The sequence below is a fragment of the Melanerpes formicivorus genome, unplaced genomic scaffold (assembly GCF_026170545.1).
Source record: "Melanerpes formicivorus ecotype bairdi unplaced genomic scaffold, bMelFor1.0.p_v2 SCAF_98, whole genome shotgun sequence".
NCBI classification, from domain to species: Eukaryota; Metazoa; Chordata; class Aves; order Piciformes; family Picidae; genus Melanerpes; species Melanerpes formicivorus.
The window spans coordinates 1,804,961-1,827,490 of NW_027142450.1; the positions used below are offsets into that span (position 1 = coordinate 1,804,961).

The 22,530-nt window shown below is 42.3% G+C and overlaps 1 protein-coding gene across 1 annotated transcript in view; it reads left to right on the forward strand.

Annotated features, from left to right (window-relative positions):
* Positions 1-4,873: 4,873 nt before the first annotated feature.
* The window catches only part of ALOX5 (arachidonate 5-lipoxygenase), a 30,780-nt gene continuing 13,123 nt past the window's right edge, over positions 4,874-22,530 (forward strand). The window contains exons 1-5 of the mRNA XM_068166148.1: positions 4,874-5,049; positions 13,205-13,403; positions 15,795-15,876; positions 17,368-17,490; positions 19,912-20,018. Of these exons, the coding sequence (XP_068022249.1) occupies positions 4,900-5,049; positions 13,205-13,403; positions 15,795-15,876; positions 17,368-17,490; positions 19,912-20,018 (661 nt within the window). The 5' untranslated portion in view covers positions 4,874-4,899. The remainder of the gene's footprint in view (positions 5,050-13,204; positions 13,404-15,794; positions 15,877-17,367; positions 17,491-19,911; positions 20,019-22,530) is intronic.

Here is a 22,530-nt window from a genome sequence, read left to right on the forward strand (position 1 = left end):
TCCATCTTCAAGGTGGAGCAGAACAGTGACTTGGTGGCACATGGCACAGCTGTGACCCCAGGAACAGGATTTTTCAGCTGGTTGCTGGACCTGGAGCTGTCTGGTGAGTACTGATACCTGGGTGGCAGGACCAGCATGATTTGCCTCTCAGAGCAGGACAAAGGGAGGCTGTCAGAAGGCAGGAGGGCAGCAGTAGGGGTTGGCAGTATCCCCATGAGTGCCCTTTGGAAGGTACAGAGGTGTCAAAAGGTGTTTATCTCCAGCTGCTGACGCTGGAAACCAAGCCATGAGAGTTTCAAGAGACTTGTGCCTGTACTGCTGCTCAGCTCATCCTGCAGGGATTGTACATTATCCTCTAACCCTTCACTTTCCACAGCTGCCCTCTGGACCACTCTCCTGCAATCCACTCCTTCCATTTCAGACTTCCCTCTCCCTAGCATCTTCACTGCTATCATGCTGGGTTTGTCCCTTTCCATTCATTTTACTTGTGCAACCCAAATTTCCTTCTTCTTCCCACCTTCCACTTTCACCACTGTCATTATTTCTCAGTCACTCATCTTGCCTCTGGGCAAGGCAGAGCAGAGAGGATTGTGCCAGGACTAACCCAATTTGAATCCACATGACTCATAGGGATGATGATGGAAATACCCAAAAGAATAAATAAAGCTCAATGTCCGCAAGCAGTCCTGGGGTTTTTTTTCCTGTAAATCCTCTAAACTGCAGTCTCTGACATGTGGGATGTTCCCTAACACTTGGGGATTGCATTGTGTTACCACAACACAGGATGCTTTTTCACAATCCTGGGATGGATGGATGGATGACATCAGAAGATCAGGCAAGAGTGTCTTATTAGAGAACAAGAACTGAACAGAGGGAAAAATAGTTCATTCTGGCTAAACAGAAAGGGGAATATACTTGAGAAAGTAAGTAAGAGGGGGTTGGGGTTTTTTGGTTTAAGGAAACAGGGAGCAAGTTCACTACATGACATGAGGTAGAATAATTGTAATATTGCTCAAATAGGGTCGAGTGATGGCAAACATTAAGGATACTCTACCAGAGTGTATTCTAGGGAAAAGGCAAGATGGGTGGCAGACTAACTGAAAGCCGAAAATGGAGAGAAGACCTTGCTTGAGAGCGTTAAGGAGATGAATGGGGTAGTCTCAAAGGCTTTAACATCAGAGGAGGGTTTGAGTACTGCACAGAACAGAGGGATTAGATCAACACTCAGGGTATGTTCATTAAATCCCAAAGCTTCAAGGATTCAGGCCTGGAATTCCTAGCATTTTGAGACTTCACTGAAATGAACCTGCTAGTCATTTCTGCTGGGAGCTCCTTGCTGGGTTGGTTTGTTCTGATACTTTTTGTCTCAAAGGCCACCTGCAGACAAGGAAGGTCTTAGGATAATTCATCACTGTTATAGTCATGGGATCTGGAGCTGGAGACAGCAGGTTCCTTTGTCAAGGGAAACAGATATCCTTGTGATTGAGAGAGAGTATGAAATGTTTTGGCCTGACGGCTTGATCCCATTTGAGAAAGTGCAGCCATCGTAGTATATGTGGTACTTCATATCTGCTTTACCCTTGAGCATAACTCAGAAAGTACCATTTTTCCCTTCCTGTGGATAAACTGAGGGCTCTCTAGTCTGGCTTGCCACTTGTCCTGCTCTCATTTTTAACTTCTTGCTTTTGAAATTGCTATGTTAAAAGAGACTGATTCTGGTCAAAGGATTAGTCATGCTAGTGTTTCTCATGCCAGCAAAGAGGATGGTTTATTTTATCTTAAAACTACACTTTCAGGACCATATGTCATTCATGGCCTTGCCTAAGCAGTTGATGTACACCAGAGAAATCAGTCTGAAATCAAATCAAACCATTCCATTCAGCAGCATTCTTGCAGCCCTGGACCAAATTAAGCTGTGGTAGGTTAAAGGTATTGTTTCAGGGAATTTGGACCTGCCTGACATCAGATTAGAGCTGTTACTGCACAAGCCTCTATCAGGACTCTACCTTTGCTGATGTGGATTAGGACTTTCGCACCTGTCCTCAGTCTCCCACTGTTGTTCTAGTTTTGCAGTTCTCAAATGTGTGCAAGACCAAATCATATTAAAAATTAAACAATAATGTAGCTGTATCCCTTGTTCTTGCTTTGCCCATGACTTACCTGTCTCATCCTCTGCTGTCTCCTCATCTTTAGCAGTGTTACCTGCACAGCCTCTCAGCACTGGTTTGAAGAAGAAAAGCCTGAAAGCAGGCTGCCTTCTCTCTGTCGCCCTCCTCTCCTCCTCTTGCAGCGTTCCAGAGTAGTGCAGCTACATTTGCAGAGCTGCTGCCACTTTGGCTGATCCCTTGCACGAAAGATATAAAGATATTGTAGTAAGCATTGATGTGGCACCCTCAGTGAGGGTTTGTGAGAGATTCAGCTGGTATCAGAATTGCTACTACCTTATAGCAGCCTTCTGGTACCTAAAGGGGACCTAGAAGAACACTGGAAAGCAACCTTTTGCAAGAGCTTGTGGTGACAGGATGAGAGGGAATGGCCCATGGCAGATGGGTTGGAAGTAGATGGTCTTCAAGGTCCCTTCCAACCTAAACTATTCTATGAATCTGTGAATAGGACAGGGTTCAAATGTGTTGGAACAGAAACACAAAGAAACTTGGGGACTCACTGAGCAAAGTTTGAACACCACTTTGCTCCATATTTGAAGCAAAAATGAAGGTGCCCAGAAGGTGGCCTTGTGTCTGACAAAAGCTGGTTCTGAAGCCCCTTTCATGTTAAGGTGGCTTCAGCTTAGCTTGTAAAGCTAAGATTAGAAACTTCAGGATTGACAGCACTCTTTCAGAAAGGAAACCAAAATATGACTTCTTTGGAATCTTTGTAAAAGAAAGTGATAACCACAGGAGAACTTAGAAATTTATGGTACAATTTTACAGGGGCAGTGCAGCAGGAAGGATTCCTTGCTGGTTAAACCTCAGAAGAAGTGATCAGACATTTGGGCTGGGAATCTGCAGCTGCCTCAGATGTGCCATGTGACAGCTGGCAATCTCACACTTCTGGGTGTTATTTTAAAAGTAGCATGAGACCAGAAAAATTTTATATTCCTGTATGTTAATATGTACCTTCAACATGGGAGAACTATGAAATCTGAGTCACAACATGTAGCAAATGCTTGAGTCTCTGTACAGAATAGATCTTCCTTGACTTGTCTGGGTGAGTGTAGCACAGTAGTATCATACTTCTATGGAAGAGGACCAGGGGCATTTCCAGGGCATCTCAGGCTGTCCCCATTGCTGCATGGCCACCACTGGCCTGGTGTGCAAGTAAGACAGGCCACAAAGTATCTTGAGTAGCCTCAATTTTAGAAGCTGAAGCAGAAACTTTGTAAGCATGCCTTGTGGTCTCACTCAGCAGTCCAAGATACAGCTGGAGTGAAGCACAAAGCACTTTGCAACTGAGCTTGCCAGAGCAGAAGCACACAGAGCCAGCACTAACTTCCAGCTACTGATTTTAATTGTTCTCTGTAGTTGAAGGTTGGTGGCTGATAATGCCCACCCAGCCTCATCTGTGGACAGAGCCCTGGTAGACAGGCACTGGGATCTGTGAAAGCCACAAGCTGGCTCATTTCCCCACAGTGAAATGGAACAGCTGCTGGCAGTAGCGTGAAGGAAGACCACCAGTGAGGCATCTGAGGGTGACAGTATGTGGTATTTTGTTGCCTGATGAAAAAGCAGAATAACATCAGTCATCTTGGTGCCCAAGTGCCAAGTGTTCAGTGTCACTCTTTGGCCCTGTTTTCTGCTGAGTAGCTGGACTGTGGAAGGGGCACAGCTGACACTTCTGCTATTTAATGACAGTATCTTAATGACAGAAGATACTTAATTCTGGGTACGGTACTGGCAAAGTCTGTGAAATTGTGGGATTTTTAGAGCACTTTGTGTTGAAGGGGTGTCGGTTGTGTTTGTATAATCCTACAGCTCTGCTGTAGGCAGTCTGACAGTTAATGTTATACATGGTTGTGCAAAGATAACATAGCATTTGAGAAGCTTAGAGGAATGCAGGGGATAAAGCATGCCAGCAGTAGTGCAGATGGGGATCTAGACCTGAGAAAATGGTGAGTTGTGCATGGATTTACAGATTTGGTGTATACTAAGTGGGTGTTGTATGGCATGAGTAGAGAGTGAGTAGAGAGTAACTAGACAGTGAAGGGAATGGGAGACATTAAGTGTTCATGTAGGGGTAGATCATGGTAGTGTGGTATCAGGATAGTAGATACGTAAGGTCTGCTCACAGAACAGTGTGTATGCCTAGAGAATAGGGTGATCAGTAGGTGAGGTTACAGAGTGCAGAACAGTTTGAGGGTGCATGACTGAAATCCTGTAGGTGTAGAGGTGGTGAGAACACCAAGCTTTACAGAGGTGTGCCTGACAGAAGCAGGATTGCTCTCTCTGCACAGCAGCATGATGTGTGCCAAGAGCTCTGGATGCCAGGCTGGATTGGGCAGCTGTGGAAGGATATGGAAAGGAAAGTGCACTGCATGGAACTGTGTGAAGCATGCTACTGTGGAGCTGAAGAGGGGAAAGACAGGTGCACTATGAGGGCTATGTACAGGGTGTGGGATAGCTGTGCCAGGATATGGGTGCAGTGAAGGACAGCTGTATCGGGACAGGGATGCAGTGCAGGATGCGGGCAGCACAGACTGCACGGAGTGCTATGCTGTGTACCAGAGTACGTGTTCTGAGCGCTGGCAAAGGGTGGGTAGGGCCGAGCCCGGGCGTGCGGTGGTGGAAGAGGAGGCGGCGCTGGGCAGCGTTCAGGCTTAGGAAGGAGCGCGGCTCAGCAGCTGCCGGTCAGGTCGGGTCGGTGGGACCGTGCTGAGGCCAGCCGCGTCGCGCTGGTGGGATCATGCCGTCCTACACTGTCACAGTGGCCACGGGCAGCCAGTGGTTCGCGGGCACAGACGACTACGTGTACCTGAGTCTGGAGGGCACAGCAGGCTGCAGCGAGAGGCACCTCCTGGACAAACCATTCTACAACGATTTCGAGCGCGGCGCGGTAAGTCCAGGCGGGCGGGGGCTGCCCAGCCTCACCCCAGCACTGCCCGCTGCCCGCTCCCCCCTCTTCTTGGTGCCTCGGGCCGGACTCGCACACCGGGGGCAGTAGAGCCTTCTATGGCACTTCGCCCGCTCCCTGGCCCGGTGCCCAAAGGTACTCCGGCAGAGCTATGTTTTTTTAAGCCCTCGTCCCGGTGTGCCGGTGCTCCGAAGTGGGACCTGCGGATCGAAGAGTCTGCGGTGCCATCCCCGACCACTCGTCGTTCACATCCCTGTCCTAAGGGGTTAGCCCTGGCTGTGGTCAGTCAGTTGTGGGGAAAGATGAAGCAATCTGGTTCTGGCTTAAAACGGGCTTTCAGATTTTCTCATACTTTCTTTTACAAACACTAGCTGTTCTTTCAAACCCTGATTTCTGTAGTGTGTTGTGCAGTTCTGTGCAGTCTTCTGTGGTCTTATCACAATATCCAGGATACCCATCTGTAACCTCTTCTACTCTGAGTACTGCTTTAGAATGGCATTTATTTATTTGCTTACTGTCCACTGTAGAAATAATGTTCACTTAGGGTCTTTTTTTCTACCTTTCAAAATGTGTATTTTATTTGGAAACCTCATTCAGAATTTCCAGAAGGTCTGTTAAGATGCAACAAAATGTTCACAAGTAATTTTGGAAGTGAGACCTGCTGTCTATACAAATGAGACTTCACTGTGATAGTGCTACTTTGCCTTTAGGTGTGGTTTTTTACCACGGGGTTACCAGCCTGAGCTAGACATTTGGTTAGATATTCAGTTATCTGCGTGTGAGAGGCATCACAGGCATGGTTAAGAGAAGTCAGAATTTTGAATCTGATGATGGCATCTGGAGATATGGTTCACAGATATTTATAGCTGATGTTATGAAGCTTTGTGAATGTTACAGCACAAGATGTGTACACCTAAAACCAGGAAGGCTTTAAGGTACATTTTCAAAGTATTTGCATGAGCCCTAACATTTTGTATAGAATGTGTTTTTAGCGAAGTAAGCTTTCTGAGGCAAGGGACTGTCTGGGTCCTTTTTTTGGTCAGACTTATTTCCAGGTGCAAAGGTCCTTGACTAAATCTAGATTTGAACTTTTTTTCCTATCCAAATTACTTATTTCTCATAATTGTTGTGTTTGACACTACAAATACGCATCTGGGTTAGTCTTTTTTCCATCATGTGTTTATTGTGGAGAATGAGAATAACAGTGTGATCCATTAAGTGTCTGGCTTACATGACACTGTGCTAAGTTTTGTTGTGTGTGCATCATGTTTCTCTAGGCACCTATTCAGGCAACATCATACCCAAACCACTATCACTCTTACTAATAGAAGATTGCTAATAGAATGCAAAGAAAGAAGGAAAGAAAGGGAAAATACCAATAATGAACAAAACCCATTCCAAACTGAAGCAGACCAAAAGACTTTCAGGTGGATCTGTCTGTAAAATGTAGCAACTGGATTCACAGTTCAACCTTTAGTGTTTCTTTCAATAACATCTCTGTATTTATTTTTTTCCCTGCAAAGTAATTAAATTCTGGAAGGAAAAACAAAACCAAACACACCAAACAAACAAAAATAAAAGCCCCAGAATGAACAAACCAAAAGCCATACCAAACCAAACCCAACCAACCAACCACTTCTTCAGGGGACGACCAGAATGTTACAGTATTATCTTGCACTCCTTTGCCTACTTTCCAGCTCTTTTTCTAAATCACAGAATCACAGAATCACCAAGGTTGGAAGAGACCTCAAAGATCATCAGGTCCAACCTGTCACCACAGACCCCATGACTAAACCATGGCACAAAGTGCCACATCCAATCCCCTCTTGAACACCTCCAGGGATGGTGACTCCACCACCTCCCTGGGCAGCCCATTCCAATGGGCTCTCTCTCAGTGAAGAACTTTCTCCTCACCTCAAGCCTAAACTTCCCCTGGCACAGCTTGAGACTGTGTCCCCTTGTTCTCATGCTGGCTACAACCATCCTTCAGGTAGCTGTAGACAGCAATAAGGTCTCCCCTGAGCCTCCTCTTCTCCAGGCTAAACAATCCCAGCTCCCTCAGCCTCTCCTTGTAGGGCTTGTGCTCAAGGCCTCTCACCAGCCTTGTTGCCCTTCTCTGGACACATTCAAGTGTCTCAATGTCCTTCTTAAACTGTGGGGTCCAGAACTGGACACAGTACTAAAGGCTGAGCTAGGCTCAGTAAGTCCATTATCCTCCTAGTATCTTCATTTGAATGAATGCAAAATGTGCACATTACCAGTTAAGAAGAATGAGGGCTCGGGCCAGTTCTGAGTAGAAAATTTACATGACAAATGTTGACGAAGGTTAAGGATGTGGAAAAACCCGAAGGGTTTTACACCAATAATATCTCAGTTGTAGTTTTTATGTGGGACTTACTCCAAATACTGGGCACAGGTGATGTTAGAAAGTCATGGCTGCTTTTGTCTTTTGTGTAAGTTCATGTTGATGCTGAATGATCTCAATGCAGGTGTTACGGTGTCACTCAGTTCTCTGTTTTCTTCCTGTTAGGCGTTGTGCTGGCTTTGGATGGAGTTGTGGTAGTTTTAGGCTATGCCTTTAAAATTTGGCTGCAGATTTCAAGCAGAAAAGTAGAAAAATGTGAATAAATCACTATTGGGTGTAAAAAAGGAAACAAAAGATTATTCTAAACAAATTAATTGGATAAATGTCTGGGATAAGAGGAGCTGTATCATAACAATTCTTCACATTTTCCCATTCCCCATTCTCTTCTCTTCTGATCTCAGATGTTTTGCTTTGCTCAGGAGAAGATAACGTACTTCTGACTGGCCTTGGGCTTCTTTTCTCTCTCAGCTCCTCTCTCTCTCTTGGGACAGGGGAGTTTGGGGGGGCAGTGGAACAGCTTCCTGAGTCTTTTGACCAAGGGGATTTTTGTGGTGTTTGTTAATTGTAAATATCTGTATAATATTGTAAATACTGTATTTTTTGTACATATTCACTGCATTCCATTGTAGAGTGTAGTTTTTGCTTGTAAACACAGCTAAATTTGCTTCTAATTTAATTGATCTGGCTGAAAGTTAATGCTGGGGGGAAACTTCCGCCCACCAGAGAGGATTTTCTTCACAGCAGCTAGTATGGGGTTCTATATTAGTGCTGGAAACAGTGTTCTTATAGAGGGGTGTTTTCATTACTGCAGAGCAGTGCTACAGAGTCAAATCCTTTTCTGCTTCTCACCCCACCCCACCAGTGACTAGGCTGGGGTTGCACAGGAGGCTGGGAGGGGACACAGCCAGCACAGTTGACCCCAACTCACCAAAGGGTTATTCTATACCCTATGATGTCATGCTCAGCATAGAAAGCTAGGGGAAAAAGGGGGAATGGGAAGCAGTGAATGAATTCCTTAATTTGCTTTGCTTTTGCTCTACTTAGCAAACTGCCTTTATCTCAACTCAAGTTTTTCACTTTTACTCTCCTGATTATCTCCCCCAACCCACTGTAGGGAAGTGAGCAGCCATGTTTAGTTGCTAACCAGGGTTGAATCGTGACACCTCTCCATCTGCTTTTTGCTTTTGTGGAAAGAAATGCACTCACAAGTATTTCCAGAAAGGCAATACAGTTCTTCCAACTTAGAGCTTTATGCTTATAGAAAGAAGGATCATCTGTGTCATCTTTTTTTGCAATATTAGACTAGACAATAAAAAAAAAAAAACAAACTAGCTTAGGTTTTGTGAGAGGTTAAATTGCTTAAATAGTGTAAGCTATAAGGTAAAACTATATAGTAGTATAAATTACATGAGTTTGGACAGTCCAGTAGTCTATGTTAATTCTGTTCTCTCACTCTGTATTCAAAATGTGTAAAAACTCCCAGCATCTCTGGCTCATTGTGTAGTTATCAGAAGAACTCATACCAAAAGCAACATTACAGAAACTTTGAGCATCCAACTGTCAGATCTTATCTGGAACTTGTACCATCTTTGTCACTTGACATACCTTTACTGGCATCACTGGACTGGAGACAGCAAAAGTTGGGTGAGGCATCAGGAGGGACCTCTCACTTCCAAAAGTGCCATTACAATGGTCACAAAAAGACTAAAACCATTCAGGCAAATTGAAAGCCCATTTTTGCATTATAAAGAGTGACTTGTGTAACTATTTTAGGGCTCTTGGGATGTAGTAGAGTGATTGGAAGAAACTCATTCCTTCAGTGTCCAAGACTGGCTCTTAATATAACATTTCTACCAGTAATTTGGAACTGATTCACATTGCTCCTTCATGTAAATCTTAGACCTATATATAGTTATAGATGTGACATTTAAACAACTATAGGAAAAAAAAAGAATCAAAACCAAACCAGACTGTAAATGAGAATTTTTAAAAAATCAATTTGCTGACCAAACCTTTAAAGGAGATGAATTTATGAAAAGAATGGTCAGAAAGCTTGGGCAGCAAGGAGTTGATTAGAAAATAAGACTCGTTTCAGACTTTCTGTGCCATACATATTACTTGACAGCAATGTTTTTGTGAGCTAAAACTAATGCAGCACATTTCCCCTATCCAGACAGTGTCTTTGCCACGTTACTCTTCCTCTGTATGTGATTAGCCCTGGAACTGGAAATGAGCGAGAAGATAGAGTATAAAAATACCAAAGAGCTGAATACAAAATGAATGTGATCCAGATACAGTCCGTTGTTTGTTTCTATAGGTTACTGCATTAGCCTTTACAAGTTTAAATTCCCCTTATAGCAATGAGCAAAAATAGGTAATAACTCATGTAGATGTATGGATTTGTTTGGACTGTGTCTCTGCAAGGAGGCTGCTTCTGACTGCCAAATGTCACAAGATCATGGTAAAATTGAAGGAGATAATTAATTTTGTGTTGTAATTGCATAACACGGTGCACAAGCAGGAAGTGAGTGAGTTTTAGCTACATGGTGTGATAGCCTGTGAAGAGGGACTCTTCTGCAAAGTGCCATCTGGTCCTGGAAAGACATACAAAATTGCAGAAGTACTGACTCAGTGCAAAACCCAAGCGCTGTAAAGAGTTTTACTCTGTTTTTTGCTGCCAGGACTTGCAGGGAAGTGAATATGAAATAGAAATGGTTCAAGCACTGTTTATGTCTGGAAAGAAGATTTGAAGAATGGGAAGCACATTATCTACATTTTTCGAGCCATCATCCCAAATTCCTTGCGCTGATTGACAAGCATGAAGCCAAGAATATTGGTGATAGGCAAAGATCCGGGTGGTGGTTGAAACTAGCATTGTGTGAGGGAGGAATCTGCATTCACTTGGCCAGGAGCACAGGGTTATGTTCTACAGTCACTGACTGTCATAGTTGTAGTTCAAAGTACTATTAATGTGATTTCTGGGAAAAGCCACTCAACATTTTTCAGTCTCCACAGTTGTTTCAAAATCAGTGGAAGGAATTTGCCTTTACAGATCATCCTTGTAGTTGTTCTGAGATAGTGGAAGAGATAGAGTGAGTTAAAGAGTCAGCAGCATAAACTTTCAAAAAATGTTTAAAAATAGTATACTAACAGCCTCTACAAAAAGAACTCATTTCTTTTCTGCTGTGGAGATGCAAGGAAAATTGACAAGCACCATTTAAATATGTTGGTTAAAATTTCAGTTCTGTGATTTTTGTCTCTCAGCTCACATCTAGCACACAGATGCTGTCATCCCAAGCTTGCCAAGAACTCCCATACTGCTTTTGAAGCAGTTTGTTACCACCTGGTGTGTGTGAGTGTGCTATTGACATAAACATTGCAATTTTATATTTAAGATATGATAGGCTTATTATTTAAAAAAAAAAACTAAATAGTTCAATGTCTTTTGTTTTAATAGGCTTAGGAATAATATAGCTTAAATCAAGATTAATTTGTTAAGTCTTAGCAAATCAACATAAGCACCATCCAAGCCCATTTTAAGTCACAGAATCACCAAGGTTGGAAGAGATCTCAAAGATCATCAAGTCCAACCTGTCACCACAGACCCCATGACTAAACCATGGCACCAAGTGCCACGTCCAATCCCCTCTTGAACACCTCCAGGGATGGTGACTCCACCACCTCCCTGGGCAGCACATTCCAATGGCTACCGACTCTCTCCATGAAGAACTTTCTCCTCATCTTGAGCCTAAACTTCCCCTGTCTCAGCTTGAGCCTGTGTCCTCTTGTTCTGGTACTGGTTGCTTGAGAGAAGAGACCAACTCCCTCCTGGCTACAACCACCTAAAATTAAATTAGACTGCATGTTAGAAGAAATCCCAATATCCTTGGTAGTATGAAACAACCGTGAGGTTGCAGTGTAACAATCATGGCCTGACAGCTTCAAAGTTGATTCAAGAACATCTTTGGGGAAAGTCAAGCAAGGATAAGATTTTATTGTCTGTAGGATGGACTTAAAGCCTAAAGGGGTTTGGGTGGTGTTGTTTTTCTCTCTGACTTCTATGAGTCAATGAGATGTGACAAATTTTATGAAAACTGGAATTTTTATGTGATGGGTTACGTGGCTCTGAGCAACCTGATCTAGTGTGAGGGGTCCCTGCCCATGGCAGGGGGGTTGGAACTAGATGATCCTTGAGGTCCCTTCTAACTCTAACAATGCTGTGATAATTAACTGATGTCTGATATCACAGTATCACTTAGGTTGGAAAGGACCTCGAGGATCATCGAGTCCAACCTATCAACACAGACCCCATGACTAGACCATGGCACCAAGTGCCACGTCCAATCTCCCCTTGAACGCCTCCAGGGTCGATGACTCAACCACCTCCCTGGGCAACCCGTTCCAATGACGAATGACTCTCTCCATGAAGAACTTCCTCCTCACCTCGAGTCTAAACCTCCCCTGGCGCAGCTTGAGACTGTGTCCCCTTGTTCTGGTGCTGCTTGCCTGGGAGAAGAGGCCAACCCCTTCCTGGCTACAACCACCCTTCAGGTAGTTGTAGAGAGCAATGAGGTCACCCCTGAGCCTCCTCTTCTCCAGGCTAAACAATCCCAGCTCCCTCAGCCTCTCCTCATAGGGCTTGTGCTCAAGGCCTCTCACCAGGCTCGTTGCCCTTCTCTGGACACGCTCAAGTGTTTCGATGTCCTTCTTAAACTGAGGGGCCCAGAACTGGACACAGTACTCAAGGTGTGGCCTAACCAAAGCAGAGTACAGGTGCACTTTGGTGGACAGATAAATGTCTTCATTCCAAAATGATCATTACAACTGGTAATTTGTGTTTAGCTCACAGAAAAGGGTCCTTTGAATCAATAATGCGGGAAACTTGGGTTATAGAAGGAGAGGAAAGGACACCAGGAGGAATCCTTCTTATGTGTGCTCTTCCAGGCACATGGATGCATGTTGCTACAAATCTTTCTTTCATAACAGTTGAAAAGCAAGTGCCACCTGGAGGCATTTAGATGCTACATTTTCGTTTTTCCTCCTTTCTCCTCTCTGGAATTTAATCTTGCTTCACTTTTTGGTTTAGGTCATTATGTGAATTAGCCTTTGCCTAGCAAGTAAGACAGTAACAATGGGCATGTACCAAATGCCTGAAGAAGGCAAGAAAGGTCTCCTGTAAAGAACAGTTAGAGTGTGGTGTCTAGGCCAGGAGCCAAATGACAAAGTTCACAAAGGCAGGTGAGTCCTTACAGGCACTGCAGCATGTCGTTAAATCCTTTTGATAGCAGCAGCTGGTTTATGTGTAAAATTCTTGACTGTGTTGAGGTGAGGTGATCTGAATACTGCCCTTTGAGGCATGCATGACTAATACACACAGTTCTTTAGATTCCAATGTGTTACTTGCATGATCATCTTTCCACTCAAGTTGTGTAAATAGATTTATCCTAGCAATTCCCCTTCAGCTATTGCTAAGAGATGTGGTTTCATGATCTGCATGTTTTCTCAGACTGGCAAACATTTTAAGAAGTAATGTCATTTTTAAGCTGCATACGAAAATGTTTCTCTATTTCTGGTGAGCTTTGCATGTCCTTGTTCATTTATTCATCTTCCTGTTGCATTGCAGTCAAACAATAGTCTTGCTTTTCTTGCCAACCAGAAGCTGGAAGGTTCCATTGTACCCATGCTGTATCAGGAAAGGTCATGTAAATTTGTGTAGTGCTGGTTGCACTTCCTGCATGTGCAGTGAATTATTGCCTGTACTCTGCTCTCTAGGTTGACTCCTATGATGTGACTGTGGAAGAAGACCTTGGAGAAATTCAGCTAATAAAAATTGAGAAACGAAAATATTGGTACCAGGATGATTGGTACCTTAAATATATTACTGTAAAAACACCAATGGGTGACTATTTGGAATTCCCATGTTACCGTTGGATTACAGATGAAAAAGAGATTGTCCTTCGAGATGGAAGAGGTGAGAGCCATTAGAAACCTGATTCCTGCAGAACATCCAGAATTCTACCCCTTCTCCTTCCCCTCCCCCCATTTATGTCCCAATCTTCTCTCATGTGCAGACCCACTGCTCTTCCCTTCCTGCATCCTCAGGAATGGGCTTTCCCTGCCCACCAGGACTGATTTCTGAGCAGTTTGTTAGGATGGGAACTGTCAGTTGAATTGCATATTCTGGGAAACACATGCAAAGAAGAATCCTTATGCTGGCTTGTTACACTGGTCTTGAATTTCAAGGCTGAACTTAATGACAAATTTTTCTGTGCTCCACATCTCCATTGCTGGAAGCCCTTTAAACATAGTTAGAATGGGTATCCCAACTTTGTCTAATATTAAGTCTGGAAGTAGCCCACAATTAATTTCCTGTAAATTGTCTGATTTTCTTGAGAGTGAAATAAAATGCCAAAGTAGGCTGCTTAGCAGGTGCAAGGACTGACTTAAACCAACAGCTTCACTTTTCAATCCTTCTGTTTGCATGCTCTCGAGTCCAGGAGAAGGCCAAGTGATATGGATATGACTGCTGTAAGTAATGATCATCATCTGAGAAAAGCGTTACAGCACTTTTGTGCTCCGTTTCAAGTGGCTTGTGGGACCTGAAACTTGACTTTTAACTGTCTCTGTGTACCTACTTGCTGTGATCTGAGGGAAAAAGGGGGGAAAATGGGGCAGAGGAAGGACTTTCAGGGTGTCTGGTAATGATAGGACTAGGGGAATGGAAAACAATAGAAGTGGATAGATTCAGATTGGACGTTAGGAAGAAATTCTTCCCTATGAGGGTGGTGAGACACCAGAACAGGTTGCCCAGGGAGGTGGTAGAAGCCTCATCCCTGTGATTTTTTAAGGCCAGATTGGATGCGGCTCTGAGCAACCTGATCTAGTATGAGGCATCCATGCCCATTGCAGGGCATTTGGAACTGGATGCTCCTTGAGGTCCCCTCCAGCCCCAACAATTCTATGATTCTAAAACGATTTTGCAGTTTATGCTGGATGTTAGGAAGACATTCTTCCCAGAAAGAGAGATTGGCCATTGGAATGGGCTGCCCAGGGAGGTGGTGGAGTCACCATCCCTGGAAGCATTTAAAATAAGACTGGATGAGGCACTTAGTGCCATGGTTTAGTTAATTAGATTATGTTGGGTAATATATTGGACTTGATAATCTTGAAGGTCTTTTCCAACCTGGTTAATTCTGTGATTCTGTGTGATCAGAGTTGAGGCAGGCATTTGTCACTGGTATCCTCTGTGCTTTCTAGAGTAGGTTGGCTGCTGTAATGGTGTGCAGCATGAGTGCTTGAAAACAGCTGAAACAGTATATGAGATGGAAGCAAATAAATGTTTATCTTCCCATTAAGGCTTTTGGCTACTCTTTGCTGAGGGATTTTGCATTTGAATCATTTTTGCCTCAAATTACAACTATGTGTCAGTCCATTTTTGGTCTCCAGAGGGACTTTTCCTTTTTCATAATTTGATTTATAACAATGATAACACTTTCATGGGTAGCAGCTTTGCGTGGCTGTCAGAGTATGGGGAAGTAAAGGATAAAAACAAGTGAAAATCTATTGGTAACTTGAACACAACTAGCTGGAAACGTTTAGCCTCATAAATTATCAGTTGTATTAACACTGATATTTCCAGCTCTAAACCTCTTATCCTCAAATGACTATTTCTATGAAACTCCTGCTGGCTTTATCTGTCCCCTCATTGGTGTATAAGAAGTCAGTCATGTACCTTGCCCTCTCTCTGATCACTAAAGAAATTTCTGTTGTACTAAATGATATAGTGAATATGTGGTCAGAAAAGCAAGCTGTCTGGAAATGAAGCCTCACTGTTTTTTCTGTCTGTTTTCCTGATAAGGAGATATGATTATTGCCCAGGCTGACAGGAGAGAGCAGACCTCAAGGAGAAGAGAATAGGAGATGTTTTCTGAAGATGTCTTTTAGCAGAGATGAGGTGGAACAATATTGTGATTTTTCCCATTGATGAAAATTCCCCTAGACACTGAAATGTAACTTTAATTCCCACGACCCTATTCAGACCATTTATCGCCAGGTATGTACAGTTAATGCCTACACTAGGAATCCAGGATTTATATACAGATTTATATACAGAGACAGATGTTCTTATCTTGAGCTAACTGTCCCTCAGAGGCACCAAGTTAGGAGCTTATCTTCTTCCTCAGATTGTCTAGGTACACGTGTTTCTACTCGAGGTACTGAATTGGATAGTGTAAGCATTTCAACAGAAAGTTTGTAAAGATGTATCTCAGAAATGTGAACGACTGGAAACTTTGCTGCCTTTCTCAAGACATGGGCAGTGATAGTAGGGGAATCTCATAATGCTTTTCCCCTTGTTTCACAGCAAAGCTTCCCCGGGATGACAAGACCCAGATTCTCAAGCAGCACAGACGCAAAGAGCTCGAGACTCGTCAAAAAACATACCGGTGAGTTTCCCCCAGAAGGTCCAAGGCCTCTTCTCTCCAGGTCAGAGTTTGGCAGAGTATGTTCAGGTTATCATGTTGCTCTAATTACTGGACTGATGGATAAAGAAAGCTTAAGTTACCATGTTAACCATATACATATTTACTGAGATAGGATTTACTGTAAGTGATGATCATCCTAGTGCCCGTGGCATTATGAAATATTTTAACCCCAGATAAGCCTATCTAGAAGGCTTAAGTGGGAATTTAGAGGTACAGTATGGTGCTTTCAAGGAAGCTTTGAAGGCAGATTTAATTTGCCTTTTACAAGCAGCACTCCAGGTTTGGAATATGATCTGTACATGTTAGCTCTTACTGCAGCTTTTTGGCTCCAGAAAGCTAGTTTTAGTTCTTTCCTTCACCAGGGCACAGTGGAAGATCTGGCCCTGTTTGAATGGCCTGGAATGTGCTGTCAGAACACAGTTGTGATACTCATCTTTACACTGTCATAGATATTTTTTCCTAATCAAGATCATAATGGGAAAATGCCCTTCTTTTTTTTTAATCAGATTTTTTTTCTTATTTTATCAGAATTCCAGAAGATATTAGATATTTTCTTTTTCTAGAGACATACTTTTCCTTAAAATAACAAAAGTTTCTTACACCTTCATGTCCTTGTCAGTGGAGCAAGGATCAGAAGGACAGAGAATCCATTCAGAATTGAGGGATTGAGGCTTGGTGTATGTTGTTGATATAATTTGACTAAGAAAGGATCTTCTAAATTATGGGAAATAGAGCAGAGGAAAATGTAGTTCAGAAAGAGATGTGGCACAACATTTTATTTATGTATGCAAAAAGGAAGGCAAAACCATTTTTAATTCCAGGAAATAGCTATTTACAATTCAGATGTGTAATTGATAATACACAATGCAGTCTCTGTGTGGTGGGCAGTTTGGAAATGCTATTGAAATGGGATTCTTTGCAAATCACCTTCTTTCATTTTAAAGGAGCACAGTGCAAGAACATGGCAGAAAATGTGTGCCATAACTACCAGTATGGCTGTTCTGAGGAGGTGCATCAACATTATCTGTGTCTCTTGGAGAGCTGTTTTTTGGAGGAACCCAAATTTTTAGCTGCTGTATCTCAATTCTGAAAAAATGTAGCCCCAAGAATGAGTATCTATTGGGCAGCTGCCTGTCCCTCTGTCTCCTCTCCTCTCCATACATTTGGAGCTACTGCTAGTTTTGGCTAAATGCAACAAGTATTTGGAAATATCACAGATATTAAGATACTTCAAGATTCGTGAAGGTGGATGCCCAAGTAGATGCCTTCAATTGTACTTCAAGATTCTGTAGGGTACTGGTAGGTATTGATGTTGTAGAAGTCGCTCTTTTTGGCCCAAATGAGTGTGCTCCATTTTTACTTTGCAGAGTCACAGCAGTGCAGTTAAAGGAATGACACAGCTCTTATGCTGGCAAGATTATATGGCTAATCCAGCCTGGTTTATTTTCTCAGATGGAAGGAGTGGCATCCAGGCTTTCCCCTGAGCATCGATGCCCATTCTCACAATGATCTGCCTCGTGACATCCAGTTTGACAATGAGAAAGGAATCGACTTCATCCTGAACTACTCTAAAGCGTAAGTATCTGTGGAATCTTAAGAGTTTTGCAAAATGTCTTTTGGGGCAGAGTAAGGATTTGATCACCTTTTATGTTTTATTTCACTCTCAAAATTGGATTATCTTTCCCAGATGGGTCTTCAACCAATCAAGATAATCACAGAATTGAAGGTATTTATTCATTTAAATATTAGTATTTTAAGCTTTTCACACCAGGAACTGACTGAGCCCCTGCATTCTCATTTGACACTGGTTTGGTTGTAGACAGATGGAGGAGGCAGTGGTAAAAAGCACAGGAAGAAGAACTGTTGGCACCTGATGCCTTAGGATTTTGACCTAGTTCTCAGAGTCTCCCCCTGGGTATGCTTCTCTCCCCTGACTGTTCACTTAGTTGAGCCTTTCAGTTGCAGATCAAAAGAAGGTGGTATCAATGCACCCTTGAAACTGCTGAAGAAAAGGTGTTCTGAGCAGCTCAGCAGTTAACTATATCTGAGTGTAATCTGCTTGGGCTAACAAAATTACTGTCCACCCATTTGCATATATCATATGGAAACAAACACAAAGTCCTGGTGATTGAATGAGCTTGAATAATCCTACAAAGATCTCTGAAATAGCACAGGGTTAATGAGTCAAACAGAACCTCTCTAACCCATGAGTCCCCTTCAGAGTTGTCTTGCACCAACAAGTCTCATACTATCTCAGTCATCCCACCATGTATAAGATGGTGGGAGAGTCTAAGGTGAGACAAGCCTGGCCCAAGGTCATCTGAAATGTCTACGTTTGTGATTCTGTTAATAGGATTGACTCTTCATATTTTGGAAAGATGTTCTTCCTCTTAGTTAAGTGATCAGATGAAGATTGCATCATGGGAAGTTTAGACTTGAGGTGAGGAGAAAGTTCTTCACAGAGAGAGTTGTTAGCCATTGGAATGTGCTGCCCAGGGAGGTGCTGGTGTCACTGTCCCTGGAGGTGTCCAAAAAGGGATTGGACATGGCACTTGAAGCCATGGTTTAGTAGTCATGAGGTCTTGGGTGACAAGTTGGACTTGATGATCTCTGAGGTCTTTTCCAACCTAATTGATTCTATGAAGAGTGGGTTGGTAAGAACTAGGAAGCTTAATAGCCATACTGAGAAACTTGCAGCTTGTAACAAGAGTGAATACTTGGTTGTCTGAGTCCCTCTGGAGACCTGATGATGACTGAAACCTTACATGTCACAGAATTCTCGGGTTTACATTTATGCAGCTGTATTTCACTACCAAAACACCGTCAAACTGCATGGCTTGTTCCAGGAGAATCTACCTGCTTGTTTTCTAATTTGGAAAATTGGGAACTTCAAAGAACATGCTTTTTCTGGCTGTATTTTTAGCTCTTCCTTCTTTCTTTCTCTCTCATGCTAGGATCAGTTTTTCACAGTGAAATAATTCTTTGTAACATGAACAAATATTTTTTTCTTTTGCTACTATTTTTCCTCAGTCTAATTTTATTTATTTACTTATATCTCCACCCTCTTGGGATTCTTCCTCTCTCAAAATCTGTTTGGGAGGATTTCTTGTAACACTGTGACTTCTCTTTACCTGGTTTTCTGCCCTGTTTATCTTTGTGTGACGTGTGGCTTTTTTGTGTGCGTTTGAACTGCTAGTGGAAAGCTAACATTCATTTTCAAGTGTATTATTTGCTTTCTAGTCAAAGTATTTCTATTGAAATAACAGTTTGGCATTTTTTTATGTAATAATTTAAGACTTGTCATCTCATGTAAAGTGAACTTGCTTGACTGTGCTGTAGACAGAACACTTTGCTGAAGTAGCATTTTAAGTCAGATGTTTCCTGCTCCCAGCCCCTCATATTCATGTGACGTCTGAAACCAAGTGACTTTGGTTCCTGAGGTAAGAGGTTAGTGTCAAGTTAAACCAGCAGCTCAAATAAATACGAAGCTCTCAAAAACTTAGGCCTCCCAAGGTAGGGAGCTTGAGTCACACAGATACAGGAGCTGTTCTCTGGTTTGGAATGCTGGCTGGACTGATTCTGTCTTGTGTTTTTTCTATGTGCAAATCACTGGATCTCTGCGTGTCACTATGCTCCTTTGGGAACTGATGCTAATAATTAGCTTAGCCCTCTCCAGCTACTACAACTACTGATGATGTGTGAAGCACTAGTTTTCCTAACTACAGTTTTTTAATTACATAGGTCTTAAAGCATTGCTGCCAAGAACAAATCTAGAATGGAGTTCAGTAATAGGAGGAACTGAGTCCTTGAGATACCTTTCAGGTTCTGGGGTAAACCTACAACCCGCAAACTTTCTAGAGGGTGATCAAGTGCACATTCCACCACTAAGAATTTTGTCGTGCGTGGTTATATAAAAGGATGGAAAAGAATGGAGAAGGGTATTGAGGAAACTGTGCATTTTCTCTTCAGTGATGTTTTGGTTTGTTTTGGTTTTAGTATGGAGAATCTGTATATCAACCGTTTCATGCACATGTTCCAGTCTTCCTGGAGTGATTTTGCAGATTTTGAGAGGATCTTTGTCAGAATCAGCAACACAATCTCTGGTGGGTTTATCAACATTTGCTCACATTTGCTTTGTAGAATAACTAATAAGTTGTCTTGTCTATGTCTGGTCAGACTGCAAGTGGCTGAACCACATGTCTGCTCTCCCATGGTTTTTCATAAATAAATGGTAGTCTCAGGCTATTGACCATACCCCCAGAAGCTATAATCTCACACAAACTAGAACTACTGGTTATTGCCAAGTGATGTTCTCTATCCTGAGCTATGCTGAAGGTCAGGCCATTTAGGCTTCATAGTCCTGTTTGACTTTTAGGAATATATCTTTTCAGATATGTGCATGTCCCATAGGACAAATTTTCAAAAGCATTTTACATCTAAACCTAGATATAACTTAGTGGGATTGTTTTTCAGGGCATGTTAGCTGTTAAGGGCATTTTTGAAAGTTTGATCATGTATGTCCCACTTCAGTTATCTAAATACATGGAAAACTTGCAAAGAGGAATGTTTGGAAATGTTCTCCCCTACAGATAAGTACAAGGGTGATCTCCACTTCCTCTTTCGCAGATCAAATCAAAGGCTGCTACCTAATGTCCCGACTGTGTGCTCAGTTCTGGCTCCATAGCTGTTAATAGCGCTGGCTCCTCAACCCTGTCCCAATATCAGCAGGGTTCCTCTGCCTCAATTCTGCTGTCATAACCTCACCTGTAGCTCCCCTCAGTCAGTTCTTGTGGGCTATTTGTGCCAGTTTCAGCAGCTCAAATGCTTTTTGGTGACAAATTTTTCCCAGTGGGTCATTTTGACGGAACTTGCTTCAGGCATGCAAGCCCTTGCTGTTAGGTCAACAGATCTGCTGATGAGTTGCAAAGAGCTGGGAGCTGGAACTTTTTCACCTTTTTCTGCTGCAGCTAGGACAGGCCATCAGACCACAGCCCCAAGAACAGCGGGTCTTATTGGAAATGTGTGCAAACTAGGCCTGAAAATGCTTGTGGCATCTACACAAAATGTCATCTCCTTTTAAAAATGTGCCAGAATTAGCTGCACATACTGTATGAAATGTCCTGCTCTGCTTGCTGCTTCACACTCACATCTTCTTCCTAGAAGACAAAAATCCTGCTCTATGAGTGTGAGTTTCATCTTTGCTTTCAGGACCATTCAGTTTCTGCAGTAACTTCATACCATTCAAAACTCCATTTATGTAGTGTTAACATATCCAATACAAAACATTTCTTTTATTTATCTCTTTCAGTGTGGAAATTTTAGTAGTTACTTGAAAACCCAGTAAAAAAAACATTGGAGACAGACATGGGTTTTAAATGTCATGGTGTCATTTCTGTAAAGCAGGACTGGGAAGGCCAAAGGCTTTCTGAGCTAGACCCAGCCTTCTACTGTCACCCACAGTTACATTATTTTACTTTGTTTTTTCCTGTACTATTGGATATAACAGATACACAGATATTATAAGTTGGTTAGCATGTGTCTTCTCAAATAGCCTACTCAGACTCTGCAAAGGAAAATTCTTTTTCCTCCTGCTCTGAAGTTTTTCTCCTCTCTGGGCTGCCTAAGACCAGTCAACAGAAACAAGAGTAATTTCTTCTATCTCAGTTATAAAATAGAGTACAAAAGGTGGCCAGAGCTATTTAAAACTAATTACAGCAATTTGTTGCATTTAAGAAGATTTCTTCCTTCCTAAAGTAGTTTTAACAAGAATTAGAAATGATCTCCAATTAATGCCATTGATAACATTTCCATACTCATGAGGAAAGCTTCGACTCTGAGTTTTAAACATCAGTTATCTCTCTCAGTTATCTTAGTGTCTCAGTTATGTTAGTGCAATTCTCATTTGTTTATTTGCAAGCCCTGGCAGAAACAGGGCTAATGGAGAGGGTGGATCAAGCTATTTTTTATTCACACATTTTCTGTCCAAGGTGATGAGTTATTTTTTGCTTGAAGCAGACTTCAGATACAGCTTTGGACTCATTAAGCAACTGACAGAGATGTTGTAAATGTCAGTTTAAGGAAACCTAACTTTTTTTCCACTCTGTTAGAAAGCATTATGAATTTTGAGACTTTTTTAAAAATTATCACTGCATTCCTTGAGGCTTGTCTTTTTCATCCTTTCACCCTTTGTAGAAAAATTAATTGCTTGCAGAAAAAGTTCTCCCTTATTTGAAAACAGGAAACAGTGGAAAACTTTATTTGCTTCATTATTCCCTTAAATATGCCAATGGGAGTTTTCGTTTTCATCAGGTTTTTTTTTTCTGTCTCTGAATTTGTAGGCTGAAGTGAACATGATGACAGTATGAAACAGAATACTACAATTGTGAAAAACATCCAGCAGTACTACATATGTAATAGTAAAGAGATGGAGCACCCAAAGCTAGCATTTCACTAAGAAAAGATGAAAAACAAACAGAGGAAAAAATAAGTCAGAACAAGCAAAAGTACAATTGAGTAGTTCTACTGAGTCCACGTAAAAAGCCATCCCCAGATGCCACTCACCCAGCTCCAGCTAAGAGAACTGCTCCAACCACTGCTGTTCTTGCCCTACCTATA